Source organism: Microcaecilia unicolor, chromosome 9 (genome assembly GCF_901765095.1).
Source record: "Microcaecilia unicolor chromosome 9, aMicUni1.1, whole genome shotgun sequence".
Lineage (NCBI taxonomy): Eukaryota > Metazoa > Chordata > Amphibia > Gymnophiona > Siphonopidae > Microcaecilia > Microcaecilia unicolor.
The window spans coordinates 74,913,370-74,936,475 of NC_044039.1; the positions used below are offsets into that span (position 1 = coordinate 74,913,370).

At 43.2% G+C, this 23,106-nt stretch overlaps 1 protein-coding gene across 1 annotated transcript in view; it reads right to left on the reverse strand.

Annotated features, from left to right (window-relative positions):
* Window positions 1-23,106, reverse strand: part of ARHGAP8 (Rho GTPase activating protein 8) — a 471,174-nt gene that overhangs the window by 270,825 nt on the left and 177,243 nt on the right. Inside the window, 1 exon segment of the mRNA XM_030214314.1 lies at window positions 11,401-11,499. Coding sequence (XP_030070174.1) covers window positions 11,401-11,499 — 99 coding nt within the window.

The window sequence follows — 23,106 nt, forward strand, 5'->3', positions numbered from 1 at the left end:
GTCGAACTTTAAACAATTAATATCAACTGGGAACAAAGTGTTACTTCTTCAATTTGATATGTCCAGTGCGTTTGACATGGTGGATCATAATCTCTTCCTTCACCTGTTGGATACATTTGGTATAGCTGGTAACATGTTTAATTGGATTAAGGGCTTTCTGTCAATGAGAACATACAGTGTCAAATCCAAATCTATCACCTCTACACCGTGGAAAGCTTATTGTGGAGTACCTCAGGGCTCTCCCCTTTCCCCTACTCTTTTCAACATCATGCTGATACCTCTTGCGAAAACCTTATCCACACTTGGTCTCAACCCATTCATCTATGCGGACGACGTGACCATCTATATCCCTTTCAAATCCACACTAGCTGAAATCTCCGACACAATAGCTGCTAGTTTTTCCGTCATGGATTCTTGGGCTACAGCGTTTCAGTTCAAACTCAATAAAGAGAAAATGCAGTGTCTAATCCTTTCGTCCCAGCACAATAACATTATCCCGACTTCACTCCTCACCGAGGATTACACTCTTCCGATCTCACAAAGTCTGAAAATCCTTGGTGTCTTGTTGGATAATCACTTGCTACTGGACAGCCAAGCTAAACTCATCACAAAAAGAATGTTCCACTCCATGTGGAGATTGAGGTGTCTCAGGCAATTCCTCACAAGGGAGCTCTTCCGAACCCTTACTCACTGGTTGGTTCTATCACATATCGACTACTGCAGTGGAATTTATACAGGCTGCCGAAATTTCATTCTGAAAAAGCTCCAGACTGCTCAAAACACAGCTGCAAGGCTAATATTAGGCAAATCACGCTTTGATCATGCACAGACTCTTCGTTTTAACCTACACTGGCTCCCCATTATAGACCGTATTACCTTCAAAATCTGCTCATTGACTCACAAGATAATTTATGGGGAAGCCCCTGCTTACATGCTAGATTTAATTGATCTGCCATCCAAAAATTCTTCGGTAACTGCTCAATCCTACCTTAATCTACACTATCCAAGCTGCAAATCAGTTAAATATAAACTGCTTTTTTCTTCATCTTTCTCCTATGTCAGCCCAAAGTCCTGGAATGTTCTACCAAGGCATCTAAAGGAGATCAACAATCACCAGCTATTCAAGAAATCATTAAAAACATTTTTATTTGAGAAAGCTTATCCTACCAATTAACGCTTAATCCCCGACTATCTCTAATTGTCTACTCATGCATCCTTGTATAATCCTCCTGTTCTTTCCCGTCTTTCTGACTTGCCATGTCATTACCCTTATTGCTTTGTAACCTTCTGTAACATTGTAAGCCACATTGTGCCCGCTCTAGTGGGAAAATGTGAGGTATAAATGTACCACAAATAAAGAAATAAATAAAGCCTTCCTTAACATATAATGCTATCCCTCCATAAATTCGATCCACTCTGTCACTAAGATATAATTTGTACCATGGTAAGACAGTGTCCCACTAGTTAGTGTTATGATTGTGCCGGTCTGGCAGGGGAGGGGTGTGGACGCCATTCCTGATTGGCTGTCAGTGTTTGAGCTGACGTCAGTGGGTAGTACTTAAGCCCACATGTTCCTGCTTTCCCTGCTTTGGCGTTACATTTCTTGGCAGCCTAAAACCTTTACAGTTCTCTGTCAGAACGTTGCTCTGGTTGTGTTTCTGTGTTCCCTGTTCAGGGATTTCAATTACTTTCCCTTTGTTTGGGATATCTCGGGGCAGCGTGTGTGTGTCTGTATGAGTACTCAGCCTGCTGTTTAGTTTGCTTTGTCTGGGCTCGTTTCTGTCAGCGTGCGGGTGTGGGTAATCAGTGCACTTGCCTCCAGCTGGGCTCTCCCCCGCTGCTTGCAGTTCTCTGTGGGAGGTGTATAATTATGGTACAGCCAGAGACCCCCCCCCACTGGAATGGTGGCAGGCCCAGTCATAGAGCTCAGGCCATTACAGACCTTGGCTGAGTCAGAAATCTGATGGCTGACATAACTGGGAGCTTACTGGAAAAGTATGGCCTAGTTTGTAGCCCGGATTGAGGCCTAAATAAGCTAAATTAGGAAAAGTTAGGTCAATAGATATGGAAACAAAATGGAGGATTTCAGCACAAAATGGAAGCCGTATCTGTTGCAAAGTGGAATTTTCTCTAATGTAAGTTAGAAAAACAAGTTGAGAAATGAGACTTTCCTGTGAGCAGGATTGTGGTCAGCCATGGTGTGAGAAAGGAAAGGTGTAGCTGGATGCAGGGTCTTGCTTAAGATTTGTGGTCAAGCGAGCTAAAGACAAAATCATGTTAGCAAGATAGAAGCTACTCATTAGCATGAGCCAATCAGTAACAACCATGACATTAGCATAGATCCAATCAGGTACATCTATTGTCATATTATCCATATCCTGAGGGCACCTATAAAAATCAGGGTATTTCCTGGTTTAAGTTAGAGAGAAGGGTTGCCATTCTCTCTCTCCAAGGGAAACCAATGTGTCCAGCAGAATTGACAAATTACCTAACTGCTTTCTCTTGTAAAACCTTTAATTGGTAAAAGAAATTATAAAAGATTAGGAACTAATTAACACCTGTTTGCAGCTGGATTATTATATTCCTATAACTAATTGATTGTACGTGCCTGTTGTCAATCACTGATTTGACTTGTATCGTGGCAAATAAACTCCTCATTCCAAATGATGTTCTGTGGGCTTCACTTAATGATGAAAGGCTGTAAGTATAAATGCTTTTGCTGTATCAGGCTATCTTTCGCTGCATTGTATAACTTGTAATCTAAATCCAGTTTGTCATAAGGCTGGTATCTTTTCCTTAGACCTAACATCTCTCTTAGTGGCAATTCCTTTTAGAACTTCACAACTCCTTGATTACCCCAGTACTAGTGCTATTTAGAGATGGAGTCAGATTTAAGGTCACTCCAGCCTTCTTGGGGGTCTCTGGACCCCTAAAATTAGAACAGAGGCCAGCTGCTTTGTTTGTTCAGTGGGGGCTTTACTCCCGGGCGGCAGACTAGGCAGGCTGCCGGTCTGCGAGCCTTCCCTCAGGTTGTTTGTTTACTTAGTGTTCTCTCCCCTCCGTGCTCCTGCCTCTGACTTCTGGCTCAGTAAGTTTAACCCCTTGTGTACCGTGTTTCTGCCTCTGTCCTCTGTGTAGTTAGACAGGGGATTTTCCTCATCCCTTTTGTGTCTTTCCTCTGGCCTCTGGTTTGAGGGCTAGTCTACCTTTGTTTCCTGTCCTGGTGTCTGGCTGCTGTGGTTCTAGTGTGCTCATTTTCCCTTCTGTCCTGGGGGGGGGGGGGGGGTTCCTGGCTGCAGTGTTCGTGTGGCAGGGCAGTCTTCTTGCTGTTTTCTCCGTATCCTCCTGTGGTTACAGGGTGCTTCCTGTGTTAGTTTGCTCTTCCTACGCTAGTCCCCTGGGAGGGTGTGGTTCCTTTGGTGTCTCTCCTTGTTAGTCGGAGGAGGAGGTTCTGTCCTGGGTCTCTGAAGCCTCTGTGGTTGGTTATTCAGTGCGTGGGGACTCTGGTGTTCCTTTCTCCCCTCCCTGTGTGTGTATCGGTTCTGGTTCGGCCATGAGGCCCGTACGAGTGGCTCTGAGTGTATCAGTTCCGGTTCGGCCATGAGGCCCACTTGAATGCCTATTTCCCTTTCTTCCTGAGGTGCTGCGTGTGGGTAGGCTAGGGGTGTTGGATAGTTGGGGTGTGTAGTGGCGGGTCGGTCTCCCTTAGGTCTTGGTCCCTGCTACCAGTGGGCCTCGGCCTGGGCTCAAGGGCTCATGACCAACCCAGCAGATTACAGTTAGCTTCTTTCCACCAGGTCTCAGAGATACCTATTATATCTATCTTTTCATTTAGTGAAATATATTCTAACTCTCCCATCTTATTTCTTTGGCTTCTGGCATTTTAGTCATTTCAAACATTGTTTGTTGTTCCTATATACAACTTGCTCAGCAGTTGAAAGTGATAATTTGCAATCTTGATAATCAGTCTGCTTTTTATTTAAAGACACCTGGTTTACTATGGTCTCTATTGCAACCTCACTATCGGGATGCCCTATCTTTCCTGTTTTGGTGATATCTTTTAAAGATAGCTTGTTTTGAACTATGCGCTTTTGAGCGGCTCTCAGCCTTCCTCCATTTCTTGTTTAAAAGCTGCTCTATCTCTTTTTTAAATGTTGATGCCAGCAGCCCAGTTCTACCCTGGTTAAGATGGAGCCCATCTTTCCAGGATAGGCTCCCCCTTCCCCAGAATGTTGCCCATTTCCTAACAAATCTAAATGCGTCCTCCCTGCACCATCACCTCATCCATGCATTGAGACTCCGGAGCTCTGTCTCTTGGGCCCTGAGTGTGGAATGGGGAACACTTCTGAAAATGCAACCCTAGAGGTTCTAGATTTGAGCTTTCTACCTAACAGCCTAAATTTGGCTTCCAGAACCTCCCTCCCACAATTCCCTATGTCATTGGTACCCACATGTACCAAAACAGCAGGCTCTTCCCCAACACTGTCTAAAATCTTATCTAGGTGCTGTGTGAGGTCTACCACCTTTGTACCAGGCAGGCAAGTGACCAAGCAATCCTCACATCCACCAGCCACCCAGCTATCTACCTGCCTAATGATCAAACCTCCAACTACAATGGCCATCCTAACCCTTCCCTCCTGAGCAGAAGCCCCTGGAAACACATCCTCACTGTGAGAGGATATTGCATCCCCTGGAGGGCAAGTCCTGGCTACAGGATCATTTTCTGCCTCTCAACAGTGATGCTTTCCCTTCAGGAAAATGTTTTCCTCCATGGCAGAACAGAGGATGCCAGACTGGAGGTGGGACTTCTCTACTATGTCCCTGTAGGTCTCCTCTATAAATCTTTCTGGGAATATGCAAACTAAAGTCTCCTAAGATTGCTAGTTATATGTTAGGTTATGCTAATATTTAGTCTTTATTATTATTATCTTAATGTTATTAGTAGGTTCCCTCTATGGATCTAAGTAGACTGTATTTATAAGAGCTGATAGAAATAACCTAATTAAATTTGAATTTGTAGCCTTCTCATTGGTTCAAGGCCTATAAATCAGAGATCAGGCCAGGCCAGGAGTGGGTGGGAATTAAAATCTAAATTGAAGCTTCCTGTGCCTATTAGCTGTGCTTTATACTGATACTATAGAAACTGTAAAATAGCCCCCTTAAATGCTAGCCTATGGAACTCTGACAGAGACTTTATACGCTAAGAAAAGCTATTCCTCAAAACTCCTTTGGTAAGTGAGCAGAGTAACTCAAAATAAAGTCCATGGGGTTACATTTTTAATTCTTAGTCTTCTTACAGCACCTCTTCTGGACTTAAAATAACTTTAAGCATGACAAATGAGGCAAATTCTTGCCCACTCTGGAGCTGAGGCTGGTCAGAGGATCCTTGGCTGAGATGGGCCACAGGCATTTGGCATTATCACGTAGAGTGGATCAGAAGGTTAGGGTTGGACCATTTGTGGGACCGCGGATCTCTCGCCCAACTGGCGGGGTCGCACAGGAGACGCTGGCTAGTCCTCCCTTGGTAACTGTGGAGGACATAGATACACGTTTAGTTCGAGATCTCCCTCCTTTCACCTGGTTGGAGGATGATGGGGCATGGAGAACACTGGTCCTGGTGAAGGCTTCTTGATTAGAGTTTGGTGATTCCCTAGGAACTGAGTTGAGGAACTGCTGAGTCTGTTTGAGCCTCTAGGACAGAGGACAGTTTTTTCCGGGATCTTCTAGGGATGTGTAGTGTTTTGACTGCAAGCAAGAATACTTGGGGGAGTGCTATTGCACAGTAAGGGGATATGAATGCCGTGTGGTTGAGGGGTCAGGGAGGGAAGGGGGGTGTGGGATGGGGTGGGAAGACAGGAGGGATAGGGAGGTTTGGTATTGGTGACTGGAATTGCTTGGGATAGAGTTGAAGCTGGATACAGAGGCTTAGGGTTGGAAGTAAAGGTTGTTTCAGTAGACAGCTCTGGTGGACCTGGGGATGGGTTGGGTGGGGGGGGCTACAGGTTGGGTTGGCCCCACTGTTATTGGGAACTAGTTGGGTTGAATTTGGTATATTTGGTTGTACAATTTCTTTGGACACCTATTGTGACATCTGATCCTTGTGTGTATCATGGAATATGAGTGGGATTTCCTCTCCCATAAAGTACCAGAAGATCCTCTAAGCTTTAAATAGACAGAGGACATCAGTAGCCTATTGTAATATTGACTATTGTATATTGTTTATTTTGGTTTACCACAAATTCTTTTAAAATGTTTACAGTCTGAACAGAACACGGCTTTACGTATTCTTACTTATGCTCTTAAGTCAGATCACATTACTCCTCTATTTCTTAAGTTTCACTGGCTTCCTATTTCTTACCGTGTGCAATATAAAATACTGGTGTTGATACATTAAATTTTGCATACAAGAATTCCAGCATATTTGTCTTCGGCTATTACCCCATATGTTTTACTGAGGTTGATTTAGTCAATCAATGATTGGTGTTTACATATTCCATCTGTATCCCAGGCCTGATTAGATTCTACTAGACATCATGCCTTTTATTGTACTGCCCCTACTCTTTAGAATGCGCTCCCTGCCCCTTTACATTTAGAACTGTCATTTAGGTCAGCTTTAAAAACCCACTTATTTTAGCTTGCGTTTAGCATAAATTTATCCTAAGTCTGGAGATGCTGGTGGATGGTGTGCCCTGTCTGCTGATATAAGCAGGGATTGATTGATTGATTGATTGAATGAATGATTGTTTATTTAGGATTGTATGGCTTGATTGTTGATCTGCTGATTGAATGATCGCTGTGTTGTTTGAATACTGGTTTTAATTTTTCTTTCCTATTACAATTGATTTTCCTTTCTTTTTTAATTTTCTTTTTACGAGTTTTATTGTAAACCGCTTTGCTGTGCATTGCATGAAATTGCGGTATATCAAGTAAATAAACCATAAACCATAGCCTTCTTGCAGAAGATACATTTAGATGCTAGGGAGAATGCTAAACTGAAAAGACAGCGGGTGCAGAATATATTGACTACCCTGATGTTTCCAAAAGGGCAGAGGTGATTATCCTCTTCAGGAAAGGATTATTGGTGCACATACAAAAAGTAATTTCTGACACTGAGAGTATACTGTATATATATAATAGCAATGGTAACTATAGAGGATAGCCCCTTTGTGCTGTATAATCTTTATGCCCCTAATGTTAAAGTAAAACTTTTTTTGCAAATGTTTTGAAATGTCTACATGATTGGGCCCCCCAATAGGCCCTTGATTGTTGGGGAGGATTTTAATAGAGTAGCTACCCAGAATTAGACAGGACCTCTAACCTGCATTCAGAACATTTAGACATCACTAAGGGTGTCCCTCTTCTGTGTCGTGCTCTTGATTTGTTGGATGTGTGGAAGGTTTTACACCCGTCTCAGAGATTTTACCCCCCTATCTAGGGTTCACTGTACACATTCCAGAATTGATTATGTTTTAGTTTCCTGATCTCTGTTCCCTAGGTAGGGGAGGCAAAGATTGGGCCAACTGCGATATCTGATCATGCCATGGTTTGGGTTACCTTGGAGGTAGGCACGTATGGATATGGGAATGTTGGGTGGAGGTTTCTATTGGATCTGTATTTAGACCTGCATTTGGGAAGGCAGCTCCTGGAGAAGTGGAAGGATTTTGAAGCTAATAATCATTTCATGCAAATGATCCTTGTTTATAGTGGGAGATGACCAAAGTAGTCTTGTGGGGGAACATCATTGCCTACACGAGTCATAAGAGGAAACAGAGAGATAGGGAGATACTTCGCTTGGAGAGGGCTCTGCAGCATTTGAGGAGAGCATGTGGGGTTCATCCTGCAGCTCACCTTGACCCATATGATTGCCACTCTAACAGCACTAAGGGGCCTTTTTAAAAAGGCGTGTAACGACCTACGCGCATCCAGCACGCACCAAATCGGCATTACTGGCCAGCTACCACGTCCCAGGGCAGTAATTCTCAATTTGAAGTACGCTGAAAACATTTTATATTTTCTACCGCATGGCACTTACCTGGCAGTAAACGGCAGTGGATGTGCGCTGCATAACTACTGCCCAGGTAGCGTGAGATACCTTATTGCTAAGTCAATGGGTGGCGGTAAGGTCTCAGGGGGGAAAATGGATGCACGCTGGTTTTTATTTTACGGCACATCCATTTTCTGGCCACTTAAAAAAAGGCCCTTTTTCTAGAACATGGCAAAAACTGGCCCGCTGCGTGCCCAAAAGACATGCTCGCACTGCTGCAGGCCACTTTTTGCCGCGGCTTAGTAAAAGGGCCCCTAAATGAGCTCTTGCATCAGAAAGCTGTCAGATTTCATAAATACTATCAATATCAGCTTTATTGCTTTGACAGTAAGCCAGGGAGACTTCTGGCCAGACTGGTGAAACCAGGGCCGTGCCAACGCGGTAAGCGAGGTAAGCGTGGCAGGGGGCGCCGTCCTCTGGGGGGTGCCCTGCCGCGCCATGCTTGCCTCGCCCTCCCGCTCCCATGTCCCAACTGCCCGCCCTCTTCTCCCCCCAACAAAATCTCTTTTAAATTTACCTGCGTCCGGCTGGCAGCGAAGGCGCAGCGTCAGTAAAGGAGGCGGCGCTCCCGACATCTCTACTAGTCTTCCCTTCGCTCAATGTCCCGCCTTCTTCTGACGTCAAGGAAATGACGTCAGAAGAAGGCGGGACATTGAGCGAAGGGAAGACTAGTAGAGACGTCGGGAGCGCCGCCTCCTTCACTGATGCTGCGCCTTCGCTGCCAGCCGGAGGTAAATTTAAAAGAGATTTTGTTGGGGGAAGAAGAGGGCGGGAGTTGGGACATGGGAGTGGGAGGGCAGGGGAGAGAGGACAGCGATCATCTTCACGGGGGGGAGGGGGCGCGTGCGCTCCAACCGCTTGTCTGCGGGGGGGGGGGGGGGGGGGCGCGGCACCCAATTCCCTGCGGGGGGGGGGGGGCGCCACCCGATCCCTTGCAGGGGGGCGCCACAGACCCTTGGCACGGCCCTGGGTGAAACAGTGGCAGGGCCCCACCCGGGTGACATATTTAAGGGAGGGCGACTGCATGCTTTTGAACTTTATTTGCTACAGTTTATGACAAGTAAGGGACTGATGACCTGGACAGTAAGGCCTACTTAGAGGCCAGAGACTTGCCTTCTTTAATAGACCAGGAAAGGCAGAAGTTAAATGCCCCCATAGTGGAGAAAGAGTATCCAATTGAAAAGATTGGCTTACCTCAGCCTGGTCATAGTAGCTAGATGTACGTAGTGAAGGCATATGCTGGAGATCGCTTCTTCTATCCCTGGGCCTCCTTAACCCCACTCTGGCCCTGCCTTTTACAGTTCCTGGCTCCTGTCCTTTCGGCTCCACCCCTCCCTCCCATCTCACTTCCTCCTCTGGGTGGGACTAAGGGTTTTAAGGTGGCTCGCAGTACCTGAGGGATCATTCTTGAGGTGCAGTGTTTTATATGCCCCCTCACAGTAGGATAAAAAATGATTACATATTTTTTTGCTCACCCAGGGTTGCTGGCAGTTGAGAGCTCCAGACAGTATGCTGAGGTTGTAACGAACCTGGAAGTGCTCATGGCTGGAGCACTCCGGGTCTAATGAGGCTCAGGCTTGGCAGGAAGAGTGGCTGAAGGTATCCTAGACCGCAGTATTCAGTGCCAAGCAATGGGAGCTGGGGATGAAGAGTTGGGTGTGTATGCAAAGTTTGTGCATGCATGAAGTGGTAGGCAGACAGTAGCAGGCTTGTGCACAGCATGCACTTCATAGTAGCAGAGCCTTGCTGAGATTAAATAGCAGCAGGGAGCTAGGGCAAGCCACATAAGCAGTGGGAACAGTGTTGTGGGACCCTGGCAAGATATGAGAGGGGGCAGGAGGCTCCAGGGCATAGAGGCAGGACAGGCAAACCACGTAAAGCGGTGGGTGTCATTACAAAAGCTCAGAGCTGAGAGAACCAGTAGAACAAACCTTCAGAAAGCTGATGGGCACAGTGAGGCTCTGGGGGTAAGAGACTCTGGCAGCAAGTGTATGCATGTGAGGGGAGCTGACAGCTGACAACACTGGAAGGTGCCGAAGCCTCAAGGGGACCAAAGTGCACATTAATGATGATATTGCTCCCCAAAATTAAGTAACATTTTTTAGAAATCTAAATAAAACAAAAAGTAAAAATCTCCCAAATGACACAGAAAACAAAATGTTTGGCCTGCATACCCCTACAAAATACTCTGGTCGATATTTAGCCACCGCTGGCTGTATTTCCAGATATTCAATGTCAGGCCATGTCCAGCATTGAGTATCCAGTTTTTGGATGGCTGCTACAACTTATGTGGTTAAGGGGGGAATTAATCAAGCAGTGTTATGTTCTTAATGCACCTCAACACACGTTAAAGGAATTAGAGTGTGCTAAATGCTAAAAACCCATAGGTATAGAATAAGCTTCTTTTATCATTTAGCGCATACCAATTCCTTTAACGCACATTAAGGCCATAACGCTGCTTGATAAATTCCTCCCTCAGTGCAATATTCAGCCCTTCACCGTATAAGCTGAACCGCTTAAAGATAGGACTGCTGTTTAAGTGGACCAGTTTAAGCGGTTATCTTATGTGGTCAAAGGCTTAATATTGGCACATAAGAGCCAACTCTGCCCCTAGAATGCCCACAAATTAGCTGGCTTTTCAGCACAGGTGCTGTGAATATTCAGCAGCACTAACCGATTAAGTGCCGCTGAATATCAGCGGTTAGCCACAGACAAGTGATTTAATAGTTTTGAATATCACCCAGTTAGAAATTTAATCCGAAAGTTTAAACCATCAAAGAAGGAGGAGAAAAATAACAATTTGTTTTTACTACTACTACTACTTGTCATTTTTATAGCGCTACTAGATGTACGCAACACTGTACACTTGGACAATGTAAGAGACAGCCCCTGTTTGACAGAGCTTACAATCTAATCAAGACAGACAAAAATGACAAATAAAGGATAAAAAAATTACGTAAGGTGGGAATGATAAAACAGACATGAGTACTGAACAAGTGACTAGGAGTTAGGAGTTAAAAGCAGCATCAAAAAGGGGGGCTTTTAGCCTAGATTTGAAGACGGCCAGAGATAGAGCTTGATGTACTGACCAGGTATATGGTGCAGCAAGATAAAAGGAATGGAGTCTGGAGCTGGCAGTGGAGGATAAGGGTACAGATAAGAAAGATTTACCAGATGAACGGAGTGGAGACGGACTGAGGAGTTTGCAGAGTGAAGGCACTTGTAAGTCATGTGAATACAAAACTAAAAGTATGAAAATATTTCAAGAAAATATGTAGATTCTACTTTGCAAAACAGGTTGATTCTCAAGAAGCTCAATTTTAAGACAGCTTGTGAATAGTGAATGTGACACATACCGAACAACATCTTGAGGGACGATAAGCTGATCATATTTGAGGTGTTCTCTCAGGTCACTTAAATGGTTTAGATATGATACTTTTTTCCCAAATTTGTGACTACAGATATGGGGGGAAAATAACAGTTACAAGTCCAGTGAGTTTCAAAATCAAACATATAAAAAAAGACAGAAGGAAGCTTAAGATTGTTATTAAAAACATAACATTTTTCAGCAGGACAAAATTAACAAACCTAAATATTTCAAGTTATACCTTCATTCAGTGATGTTATATATTTAGTCAGTGGCTCTGAATATAGAAGTCTATGAAGGCATCCCGCTGATATATACAAGATCAAACATATAAACAGCAAGTGACCGACTCACCTGCAAACGCGCAGTAGAGTCGGAACGCTGAGAGTGTAGAAGTCCAAGCCCCGCCTCCACCAGCAGTACAGCCCAATAGGGAGGAGGGCTTGGACATGGGTGTGGAAATCAGAGGAGGAGGGAGCAGAAGGGAAGGAGGGGGCGGAACTGAGGGAAACAGACGCTGGGGGGAGGGCAGGGGAGAGAGCAGGGTTGGTGGATGGGGGGAGGCCATAGGAAAACAAAAAACTAGCCCGTTGTTATGGGCTTAACGGCTAGTATATGTATAAGCAACAAATATCAGCAACTACATATATAGATTACACATTTCAATGTGCCACCCAAGGTGGCAGGTGAAACAGTGAGACATGTCGAGGTAGATTTTAAATAGCACGTAGAGAGAGGAATTCACAGGTCCAGGTGGAGGCTCTGCCAAACGTAGAGCCTCTTGTAAAATAGGCACAGGACTGTGTGTCAAGCTCCTCCACAAACAGAGCAACAGGAAATTTAGAAAGTTGCATGTGGGTGAAAAATATATACTCCCCCCCCCCCCCCCGACACACACACAGACACACACACAGCTTTCAAAATCACCAATTTCTCCAATCACCAATTGCCAGAATATTGCTATTTATGCTATGTGCTGGTGTTCCGATCATTTACATGGGTTCTTGGCACCTTTATGTTGGTGCCCTTAAAAGGGTTACTTCCATAATTCTAAATGTATAGTGGATTATACATTTGGCATTGTCTGTATAATGGTATTTAATTTCTAAAGGAAAAACTCTCTACATTCAGCACAGCACCACACATATAAGTAGTTTTGAATATTGGCCCATACCTTCATACCTACAAGTGAGATGTGGTGAAAGAGCTGATATCTTCAGGTTTGTCCATCCTCATTTTAGAACATTAAATAGGAATAAAACAAAAAGCATTCTTGTTGGGCAGACTGGATGGACCGTACAGGTCTTTATCTGCCGTCATTTACTATGTTACTATGTTAGCATTTGTCAGGTTTCTGAGGAGAGGTCATGAGGTTGCTAAATGTGCTGCCTATGCCACTTTCACATTTCAACTTTTTTTTTTTGTAATGTTAACTAGCAAAAGATGGTATACCCTTTACTCTCTAATAAATGTATAATCTTTCTGATGCAAATTTTCTGTGTACACATGCTAGATTTCTGGGCTTTTTCATTCCCATATTGCAGGCATGAAAAATACAAAGAAAAAAAAGACGAAAAAGCCCAGATTAGAAAAAGATTTCCCTGGCTTTTGAGGCCTTGGTCTATGGAAATGATGCAGATGGGAACAACTGCATTGCCAGCGAAACAATTTATATACTCATACTCCCTCTGCTGTTTAAGAGGCAGATGCACAAAACTTACTGTGCGAGGAACATCCAATTTTGATTGGTTCTATCTAGTTTAGTGTGCATGTTATTTAGCGAATAATGTACAAAGGAGTTCACCATCCATCTTACCGATTGCGGTAGCAGGCAACGATAATCCTATGCAAATGTATTACAATGAGCTGATTAGTATTACAATGAGCATTCCAAGCAATGCACAGTCATTTCCAAGCGATGCACAGAAAGGAGCACCTACCTTTAACATGCAAATTTTTCCGGGAGGTCTGGAGGTGTTGTTGTGTGAGGGCAACTTCTGGGAGAAAAACTCTGCTTGCATTTTTAATAGCAAAACCTGTCTGTCAGCAGAGAACAGCTTAGATGGGTGGAGAAAAAAGCAGGTAAGGAGGGGAGCTTTCAGCAAGAAGGACATTTTTTTTTCAGTAGCAAATTGCTCTGATGCTGGCTCCATCTTCTTCCTGCAGCTTATTTGCCTTCCCTCAGGTTGCCCACCATGATTTGCTTGGGAATATCCTCCTGACCTTGCTGAAACCCCCCTCCAGTTGACATCATAGGGCAGAGAGCCAATCAGCTAGGGGAAAGCTCTGTCAGCTAGGGGAGGGGCAGAGAAACAAGCAGACATCCAGTCGGCTGGGGGAAAGCCTCTATGATGTCAGCTGGGGCTTTCAGCAAGAAGGAGATTCCCCAGAGAAAATTATTGGGGGCAGCCTAAAGGAAGGCAAGTAAGTTGCATGAGAAATCAGAATCAGAGCACTGCAGGAGCAGTCAGGGGGGACAGTGGATCCAGTAAGTACTACAGGGGAAATGAGAAAGTACAGCAATGGAACTCCTGGGCAAGCACAGAACATGGACACTTACCAAGAGACTGTTCTGCACATGTGCTAGGTGCTTTCCCTACCGAGCTGCTTGCTGAATTTATGTGAATCTCATTTGCATGTGATTTCTTTTGAGCATTGCTCACTATTTCAAAACTGGTAACTTCTACCGTGGATCTAAACAGACACGTTTTTTAATGGGGATTTTGAGCGTCAGCCCCTAAACATAAAAAAATAATACAAGGAAACTTACAGCAAACTTTTACAAAGCTGCAGTAAGCGCAAAAAATGGCTTATCATGGGATGTACTCAAGCATCCTGCAGTAATTTTTGGATCTGCAAACATAAACCACACACTAAAAAATATTTTATTTTTTTAGCACAGAGGGGGTATGTCTGAGGGCAGAAAGTGGAACTCGTGCTAATCAGTTAACACATCTACATTACCACACACTAACTGATTAGTGCAGGATTACTGCTTGTGACCTTACCACCTACAAAATAGGTGGCAGTAAGCGCTCACACACTAATATTTTTTAATGGCTATGCACAGCGCATGGTCATTAATTCAGAAAATGGAAAATTGATCATTTTCCAGCTGCGATAGAAATGACCATAGAGAGTGGGAAAGGCCGTACAAGGCCAAGCTAAAGCCACTTTTTACCACAGCTTAGTAAAGAACCCCTATTAATGAAAAGGTCTATTGTATCAGAGAAGCCAAATTTTCCAGCATTTGCAATTGAAATATGAGAAACATTTATGACACATTCCAATAGAAATAATGCATATGTCTCTAATCTTTCATAATCCAGTCAGAATAAAGTAGTGTAGTTTTCATTAGAAATGTGTAAGCTCTGTTTTTTAAAAATTTATAAACTAGTTTGATGAATCTAAAATAAATCTGAAGTTCATTCAGAGGTGCTTTTGCATATCATTACTATGTAACCCTGCTAGGTTACAGCTAGAGAGTCTACAGTGCCCTTTAAATCATATTAAAGAGGCAAGTAATGTGAGTTATTGCACTAACACAACTTGATAACTTCCCCCTCAGTGGCACTATTGAAATAAATAGTCTGCGTGGTCTGGAGGTGGAACATGGGTGGAGACAGAGGTCAGATGGGTAGTGGTGATATTCAATCCACTTTATGGATAACTATTTGGATAATTTAGGATGGAGAACAAGCTATACTAAGTTTATCCAGATAACCTATTCATAAAGTGGCTGGATAGTGCCACTGGATACACAGATATTTTCACCTACAATGACCATTTTAAAAAATGCTCACACTGCAGGGTGAATATCCAAGAGGGCGGGAGGGGGAAGGGAATACTGTCAGTTCTGAACATAAGAGTAGCCATTCTGGGTCAGACCATCTAGTCCAGTATCCTGTTTCCAACAGTGGCCAATCCAGGTCACAAGTACCTGGCAATTAGTAAAATTAGTAAACTCACTCCGTGCTACCAATCCTAGGGCAAGCAGTTGCTTTCTCCATGTCCATCTCAATTACAGACTATGTTTTTTTTCATCCAAGAACTTGTCCACACCTTTTTTAAACCCAGATATGCTAACCACTGTTACTACATCCTCTGGCATTGAGTTCCAGAGCTTATTCTTTGCGTGAGAAAATATTTCCTCCTGTTTGTTTTAAAAGTATTTTCAGGTAACTTCCTTGAGTGTCCCCTTGTCTTTGTACTTTTGGAATGAGTGAAAAACCGATTTACTTTTACTCGTTCTACACCACTCAGGATTTTGTAGACCTCATCATATCTCCCCTCACCTGTTTCTTTTCCAAGCTGAAGAGCCCTAACCTCTTTACCCTTTCCTCATATGAGAGGAGTTCCATCCCCTTTATCATTTTGGTCACTATTCTTTGAACCTTTTCTAATACCATTATATCTTTTTTGAGATACGGCGACAAGAAATGAATGCAATACTCGAAGTGCAGTCGCACCATGGAGCGATACAGAGGCATTATAGTATTTTCGCTCTTATTCACCATCCATTTCCTAATAATTCCTAGCATCCTGTTTGCTTTTTTGGCCACAGCTGCACATTGAGCAAAAGATTTCAGTGTACTATCTACGACGACACCTAGATCTTTTTCTTGAGTGCTGACCACAAGGTGTATCCTAGCATCATCTGTAATTTCAATACTTTGTTTCTATTGCCTAAGGGTATCTAGTTTCATTTCAAGCTCCCCTCTGAAAACAGGGTAACTGTTCATAAATAAATTTAGCAAACTGTAGCTATCGCTTAAAGGCCAAAGTAATAACCTGCAAAATATTTTATGGGTTAGTAGCCTTTTTGTGGTACTAAGCTTCGAGATGCAAAGGAGCTCCTGACTCATCAACATTCTGCAGTTAAACACCACAAGACATTTTTCTCAAGCTGCTATGGCTGGGAACTTGAATATTATTTCTTTATTTGTTTGCTACTTTTCTGTCCCACATTTTCCCACCTATTTGCAGGCTCAATGTGGCTTACCTTAAAGGCGTTCGCCAAGTCCGGTAGAGAAACAAATACAGGTTTGGCAACATATAAAGAAATTTATTTTAAAATGTCCTTTCATGTGGCAGCAACAAGATCTGAAAGGTTTGTCAGAGGCCTCTAAGACTTAAAGTTGAACAAATTCCTATCCACCACCCCCCTTCCCCCAAGAAGTTTCATTCTTGCTTGAAAGAACTGTGGACCCAGAACACTATAGCCCTTTCCCAAAGTGAGACTCACTCCAAAGCAGTGGTGTGCTGGAGCCGGCTCGCACCGGCTCGCAAGAGCCGGTTGTTAAATTTTCTTCCGGCTTGCGAGCCGGTTGTTGAAAATAGCGAGCCGGCTCTGGCTCTCCTCCCTCCCTCCTCCCTCCCTCCGGATCCGCCTCACCGCCCGCTTGTTTTTTGAATTCTTCGGGGCAGGCAGTCTTGCCTGCCCGCTTCCAGTGCTGACTGTCCTCCCTTGCTGATTCGCCCTTTAAAAATGGCCACCGAGACTTCCAGAGGCGGCCTCGCGAGACTTCGGCCGAACTCTCGGTGGCCATTTTGAAGCGCGGGTCGGCAGGGGAGGACAGTCGGCACTGGAAGCGGACAGGCACGACTGCCTGCCCCGAAGAATTCAAAAAACAAGCGGGCGGTGAGGGACCGGATCGGGAGGGAGGGTGGGAGGGAGGAGAAGAATTCATGAAACAACTCGGGAGGGGGTGGCAGGGGGGAAAAGGGAGTCGCTGCTGGGCATGGGTGGATGGAGGTGGTCCCTGGGTATGGGTGCATGCAGGGCAGGGGAGAGGAGGGTACACTGCTGGACATGGGTGCATGCAGGACAGGGGAAATGAGGGTCACTGCTGGACATGGGTGCATGCAGGGGAGAGGAGGGTCACTGCTGGACATCTGGGTGCATGCAGGGCAGGGCAGAGGAGGGTCACTGGGTATGGGTGCATGCAGGGCAGGGGAGAGGAGGGTACACTGCTGGACATGGGTGCATGCAGGGCAGGGGAAAGGAGGGTCACTGATGGACATCTGGGTGCATGCAGGGCAGAGGAGGGTCACTGGGTATGGGTGCATGCAGGGCAGGGGAGAGGAGGGGAGAGAGAAGAAATGCTGGACATGGATGGAGGGGAGAGAAGATTGAGGAAGGAGATGAGATGAGGGAAAAGGAAGAGAGGAGAAAAACTGCACATGGATGAAGAAAATAGGCAGAAGCTGAGGACCAGAAATGAAGAAGAAAGGAGGAAAGAAATAAATGGAAAGGAAGCCCTGGAAACGGAGTTAAGAGGACAGATAGCAGCAGAATCGGATACTGGGCCAGCATGATCAGAAAAACAGTCACCAGACAACAAAGGTAGAAAAAAAATCATTTTATTTTCATTATAGTGTTTGGAATATGTTCACTTTGAGAATCAGGTGCTCAACATTAAAAGTTTATATTTATTTACTTATTTATGGCATTTTATCCCACATTAAACATGAATTAGATTGGAACCTGGGATCATTTAATTTTTTTTCCTGGAGAGAGTAATGCATTGCCCCCCCCCCCCCCCAGGCTATAGCCAGCTCTGCAATTTTGGGGGGGCGTCGAGGTGGACGTGGGGCGCAGTGGTGGATGGGGGAGGGGCACCAAGGTGGACTGGGGAGAGAGCCTGTTGTTAAAAATTTACCAGCACACCACTGCTCCAAAGTGTCTAATTCTGAAGGAGGGAAGAAGTAATCCCTGCTTTCTCTTTACACAATGTTGTTATTTTGAAAAATTGCATCACCTTACCCCTACACACAGGAAACAGCGAAGGTGACTCATAGACTTTGCACAGCCATGTCGAGGGTTATGCATAATGAAACAGCCACAGCTCTTTCTGGATGATGCAGATTTCCTCGACAACTGGTGTTCAATTTTGAACAAATGTTCTCTAGATTTGATGATACTCATAGTAGAAACATCCAAAAAGAAAAATTATCAGAACCTATGGTATTGCCCTGTTCCCCTTGAAGAGTAGTGGATTTCTTGTTCCCTACTGGGAAGTTTGAGGTTCTATTTGATAAGTAATTTTGTACTAATTTCAGTTTGAAATTTGTGAGACTAGTGGGAAATTCTACTCACTGTTTAACAGGTTCAAACCTGTATTTGGATTGATATTGATTGTAATTGGTTTGAATCCCCTTCTTTTTTTGATATAAATGTCTCTCTTCCATCTCCTTCAATAAATAAGTGCTCTATTATGCTATATAATTTATTATAATGTCAAATACAGAGATATTTTAATTGGTTTTCAATTTGTATATGTACAAAAGTAAAGTTTTAATAGGGCACAACAATGGCAAAGTACATGCATACTTTTCAGTCCATACCAATCTAGTCAAATTTCAAAGTGGAGCCTTCATTCACATGAATATTGGATTATGTAGCCAAACGTAGACATGCATATGTGTGATGCATGCCACTAGCATATACTTCATATATCCATTTTTGAAACTGAGATGTACAGAAGGGGGCCACTATTCAGACTTCGGTGACCAGCATTGAATATCCGGTTTATTTTTGGCTGGTTTAAACTTAAGTGGCCAAGCCAATATTCAACACTGGCTGGTTACATTTATTGTGGCCAAAGACAGGCCTGCTATTTGGGTGGCCCAATTTGGCCGCCAAAACTTAGCCAGCGATGCGCTGAATATTCGCTGGCTATCTCCCACTGAATATTCAAGGATAGCCAGTTAAATAGCACTGAATATTGGGAGGAAGATTTTTCAGTTGCACCTCCTAAGCACCACCCATGCTGTCTCTTTTTATGCAGGTGAAGGTATGTGGGTACTTATAAAAACAGTGGAGTAGTTATCAATATTGGCTACCATTAAGACATGCTATTTTAATACTAACTCTTGCTATTTTTACAATTCGACTTCTCTGGGGCACTTGATACCATTGATCATGTTATTCTACTGGACAGACTTACAGATCTAGGATTATCTGGTACAGTTTATACCAGGTTTAGGGACTTCCTAATAAATTGCAGTTATTCAGTTCTGAAACATGGGGAAAGATCTGATCCTTGGACACTGTTGAACAAAAGCATAAAAATGTTGAATAAAAGTATTAAAAATTGAAGTGGAATGCTTCAAAGAACAGCAGAGCTAGCTGGTTCAACACTAAATCTCCTGGGACATGATGGGGCCCACATCCATCAGCCAAAGGCAGGCTCCAGAAAGTCTGTGGGCTAAATAGGGGGGTAATAGAAAGCAGATGTTCTGCACATGATTAACAGTTTGTGGTATTCAGAGACTTGCACAGGAATGTTGTATGAGAGAATTAGTCAGAGGCCCGGTATAAAACTAGAGGGAACAAAGAAATAAGTAAGCATTTTGAATTTCTCTTTGTCTGTCTATAGCATTGCTTTAAGCACTCTGATTTCTCTCTCTGCTGTACATTGCTTTGTTTTTAATCATTCATTCTGGCTTGTATATTGCTTATCAAGAAATGCTTCCTGACTATCCCAATTAAGGGTAATCAGTAGAATTGTAAATAAACTGTTATATTAAATATGAAATTCGTCTAGTCTTCTCTTCAAAGTGGCGAGCCAGCCAGGAGTACAATTAGGCCGCACACGGAAAAGAGAAGGCGAGACGAATAACAAATTAAGTGTGTGTTGTTAATGAAGTTTTTTACAGGATTGAAAGCAAAGCAAGCGTTGTTTACGCCTAATTACTGTGTACCACGGATGTGGGATTGATCAGCCTACTGAAAGGACATATAGGTGAGGACTCCTGAGCTTGCTAAAGAAAAATAAGAAGATGCGTGGGTAAGCTTACATTACATTGTGGACTTATTAGTGGTATATTTGTTTAGCTTTGTAGTTTTCTGTTTTGTATATTTTCTTGGTTTAGGTGCAGTAGTATATTTTTGTAGGTTGTGGCTTTATAGGAGAAATTGTAATAGTCAGAATAAAATGAAAGGAAAAGGGGCAGATAAGAAAGAAAAGCCTCCTGTATATGCTATGTATTTAGATTTAGATAGTTCAAAAAAATGCACCCCTTTGCAGCATGTCATAGAATTATTCCCATTAGAAAAAAAACAGATTGAAAAAATACATGAGAAATGGGTTAAATATGAAGGAAAAGATTCTGTTTTGAGCTGGTCTCAGGATGGGTCGTTTGATCGTCCAAAATTATTATCTCTCCTGAGCTACTTACAAGAGAATAAAAATAAAACTAGGCAGAAGAAAAGCTTAGAGAAGCATCTTACAATTTGGAATTTATTTTCTGTAGCAGCAGATCTCTTTCATGCTGATGTAGATAGGATACAAAAAGAGGCAGAAAGAAATAATCCCCCGTCATATGAATCTAGCAGGGACACGTTGTGCCCCCTAAGGGCGACTGATAAAATGAAGGAATTAAAGTCAAAGCGCTCTGTGCCATGCGCTGGGTATTCGGCTCTTGATGACCCCCCCAGTGATTCAGAAAGTGAAAAGGGAGGGGATAATGAATTAGATGGGAGAGAACAGGCAACAGCAGGAACTCAATTAACTATTGGGGATTTTAAAGCTCTGTGTGCAGCATCGGGCGTAGGAAATATTAAGGCTGCTCTTTCTGCAGCTCTGCATGTGATGTATCCAACCCCGATTGATTTTTCAGCCATAACAGCAAATAAATGGGACCCTAAAACTGATTTTTCGGCACATTTGACAAAATGCATAAATTTGTATAAGGTTCAAACAGGGCAAGATGCAGATGTAGAAAAAAAAAAAAAAAAAAGCAGCCTTTTGTCCAGCCTGAAGGTTGAGGAATGTCATCTGTTTTTGATTTCTCGGGTGTTTGGCTGTTAAAGGTTAGAAAGGTCAGGAAGAACTGAAATTTTCTTTATTCCTTTTAAAAGATTGTTTTATATTAGATTCAAATAAGTTTGATTTTGTCTTATAAGGTGATCTCTGTTTATTTTAAAAATATGTGTTATTCTGTTTCTAGTTCTCTATGTGGAATGTCTTTGCAATTTAACTTTGTTTGACTCTTTTTAAGTGAGATTCCTGCAGTGTTAAGAGATCATCTGGCTTGAATTAGTCACATTCCTAGCTAGTTTTGTGTGTAGGGCTAATAGGGAAAGAGGTGATTTAAAATCTTTAATAACATCTGAACAATATGATTTGTCAGCAATATGGTTACTATGCTTCAGAATGTTATCAGAATGCAGGAATGCCCCAAGTACAAATGCAGACACAGCAAGGATTGATGCCACAAGTAATAGGGATGCCTGTGAGTGCCCCGCAGACTGCAATACAGCAGCCAGCGATGCAATCACAGGGACCAAGAGCGGCAGTACAGAGACAGGGTACTGTAAATGCTTTTCCAACTTGGCAGAATATTCCAGATCAATGCTATTGACTGGAAGCAGACCAGTGTCAGGAGGAGGGAATGATTTTCAGATTAGACACAAGGGAACCCTTTATTACATTGACAATTGGCAAATATGGAACTCTTGTGAGATTTTTGATAGATACAGGGGCGAGTACCTCTGTGTTGTGTGCAAAACCACAGGGAGTTAAGCTTTCAAATCAGTATAGAACAACAGTGGGATTTACGGGGATAGAACAAAGAAAAAGGCTAACAGAACCGACTCTGGTGCGCTTGGAATGCCAACCGCACGGTTCAAGGGAGGCTGTGGTACCCTTCTTAGTGGCACCTGATTGCCCAGTAAATTTGTGGGTAAAAGACATGGGAAATAGTTGGGCAGCTATGATTAATCAAAATAATGAAGTAAATGCACCAGTAGCTTTTTTGTCAGGCTCTTTTAATCATGTGGAAAAGGGAATGAAAGAGGTACCAAAGTTACTGACAGCTATAGTGGCTGCAGTAGGTAAATGGAGAGCACAAATGCCTTTTGTTCCTATTGTAATACATACCAACCACACGATTAAAACGCTGTTGAGCCCTAGCCAAACAGCATTGACAGCCACTAGATTTGGAAAATATCAAGCAGTACTTTTAGGACAAGATATAAGAATAATACCATTAACTAAAGAACAGAGAAATAAAATAGATCTGCTTTTTCCTGTCAATTTGGAGGGTGAGATTGATACTATAGAAATTCCTACATTTCACTGTCTTACTTTTGAACCCTTATCTGATGGATTAATATGGTTTACAGATGGAGCTTGTGAAAGGACTGTTGCAGGCTTTGCCTGCGTGCAGGTAGATGAGAATCTAAGAAAGATAATGCAAGTACAATATAAAACCCCTCCTGATCATACTGCACAGCATGCTGAACTTTTAGCCGTTATTACGGCCTTACAACACACTGATATGACTCAAAATGTCACTATATATACTGATAGTGGTTACGTTGCAAGTTCACTACAGTATCATATATTAAAATGGCAGCGTAGGGGGATGATAACCAGTGCAGGTAAAAATTTACAACATTACACATATTGGAAATTGCTATTTGAAATTTTGGCAAGAAGGGAACGTGAAGGTAGAAAAACTGCAGTTGTGTGGACCCCGGCCCACACTGAAAAGCCAACCTTTGAGGCACTAGGTAATGCAATGGCTGATGCAGCAGCAACGGAGGTGGTTAAGCAAAGTGAAAAGATTTTGTATAATACTAGACAGACACAGGAAGGGCCACTTACGAATGTAGATAAGATTGAAATGTGGCAGCCAGAGGGACAGGAAAGTGAAAAATGGTTGAAGAGAGGATGTATGAAAGTGG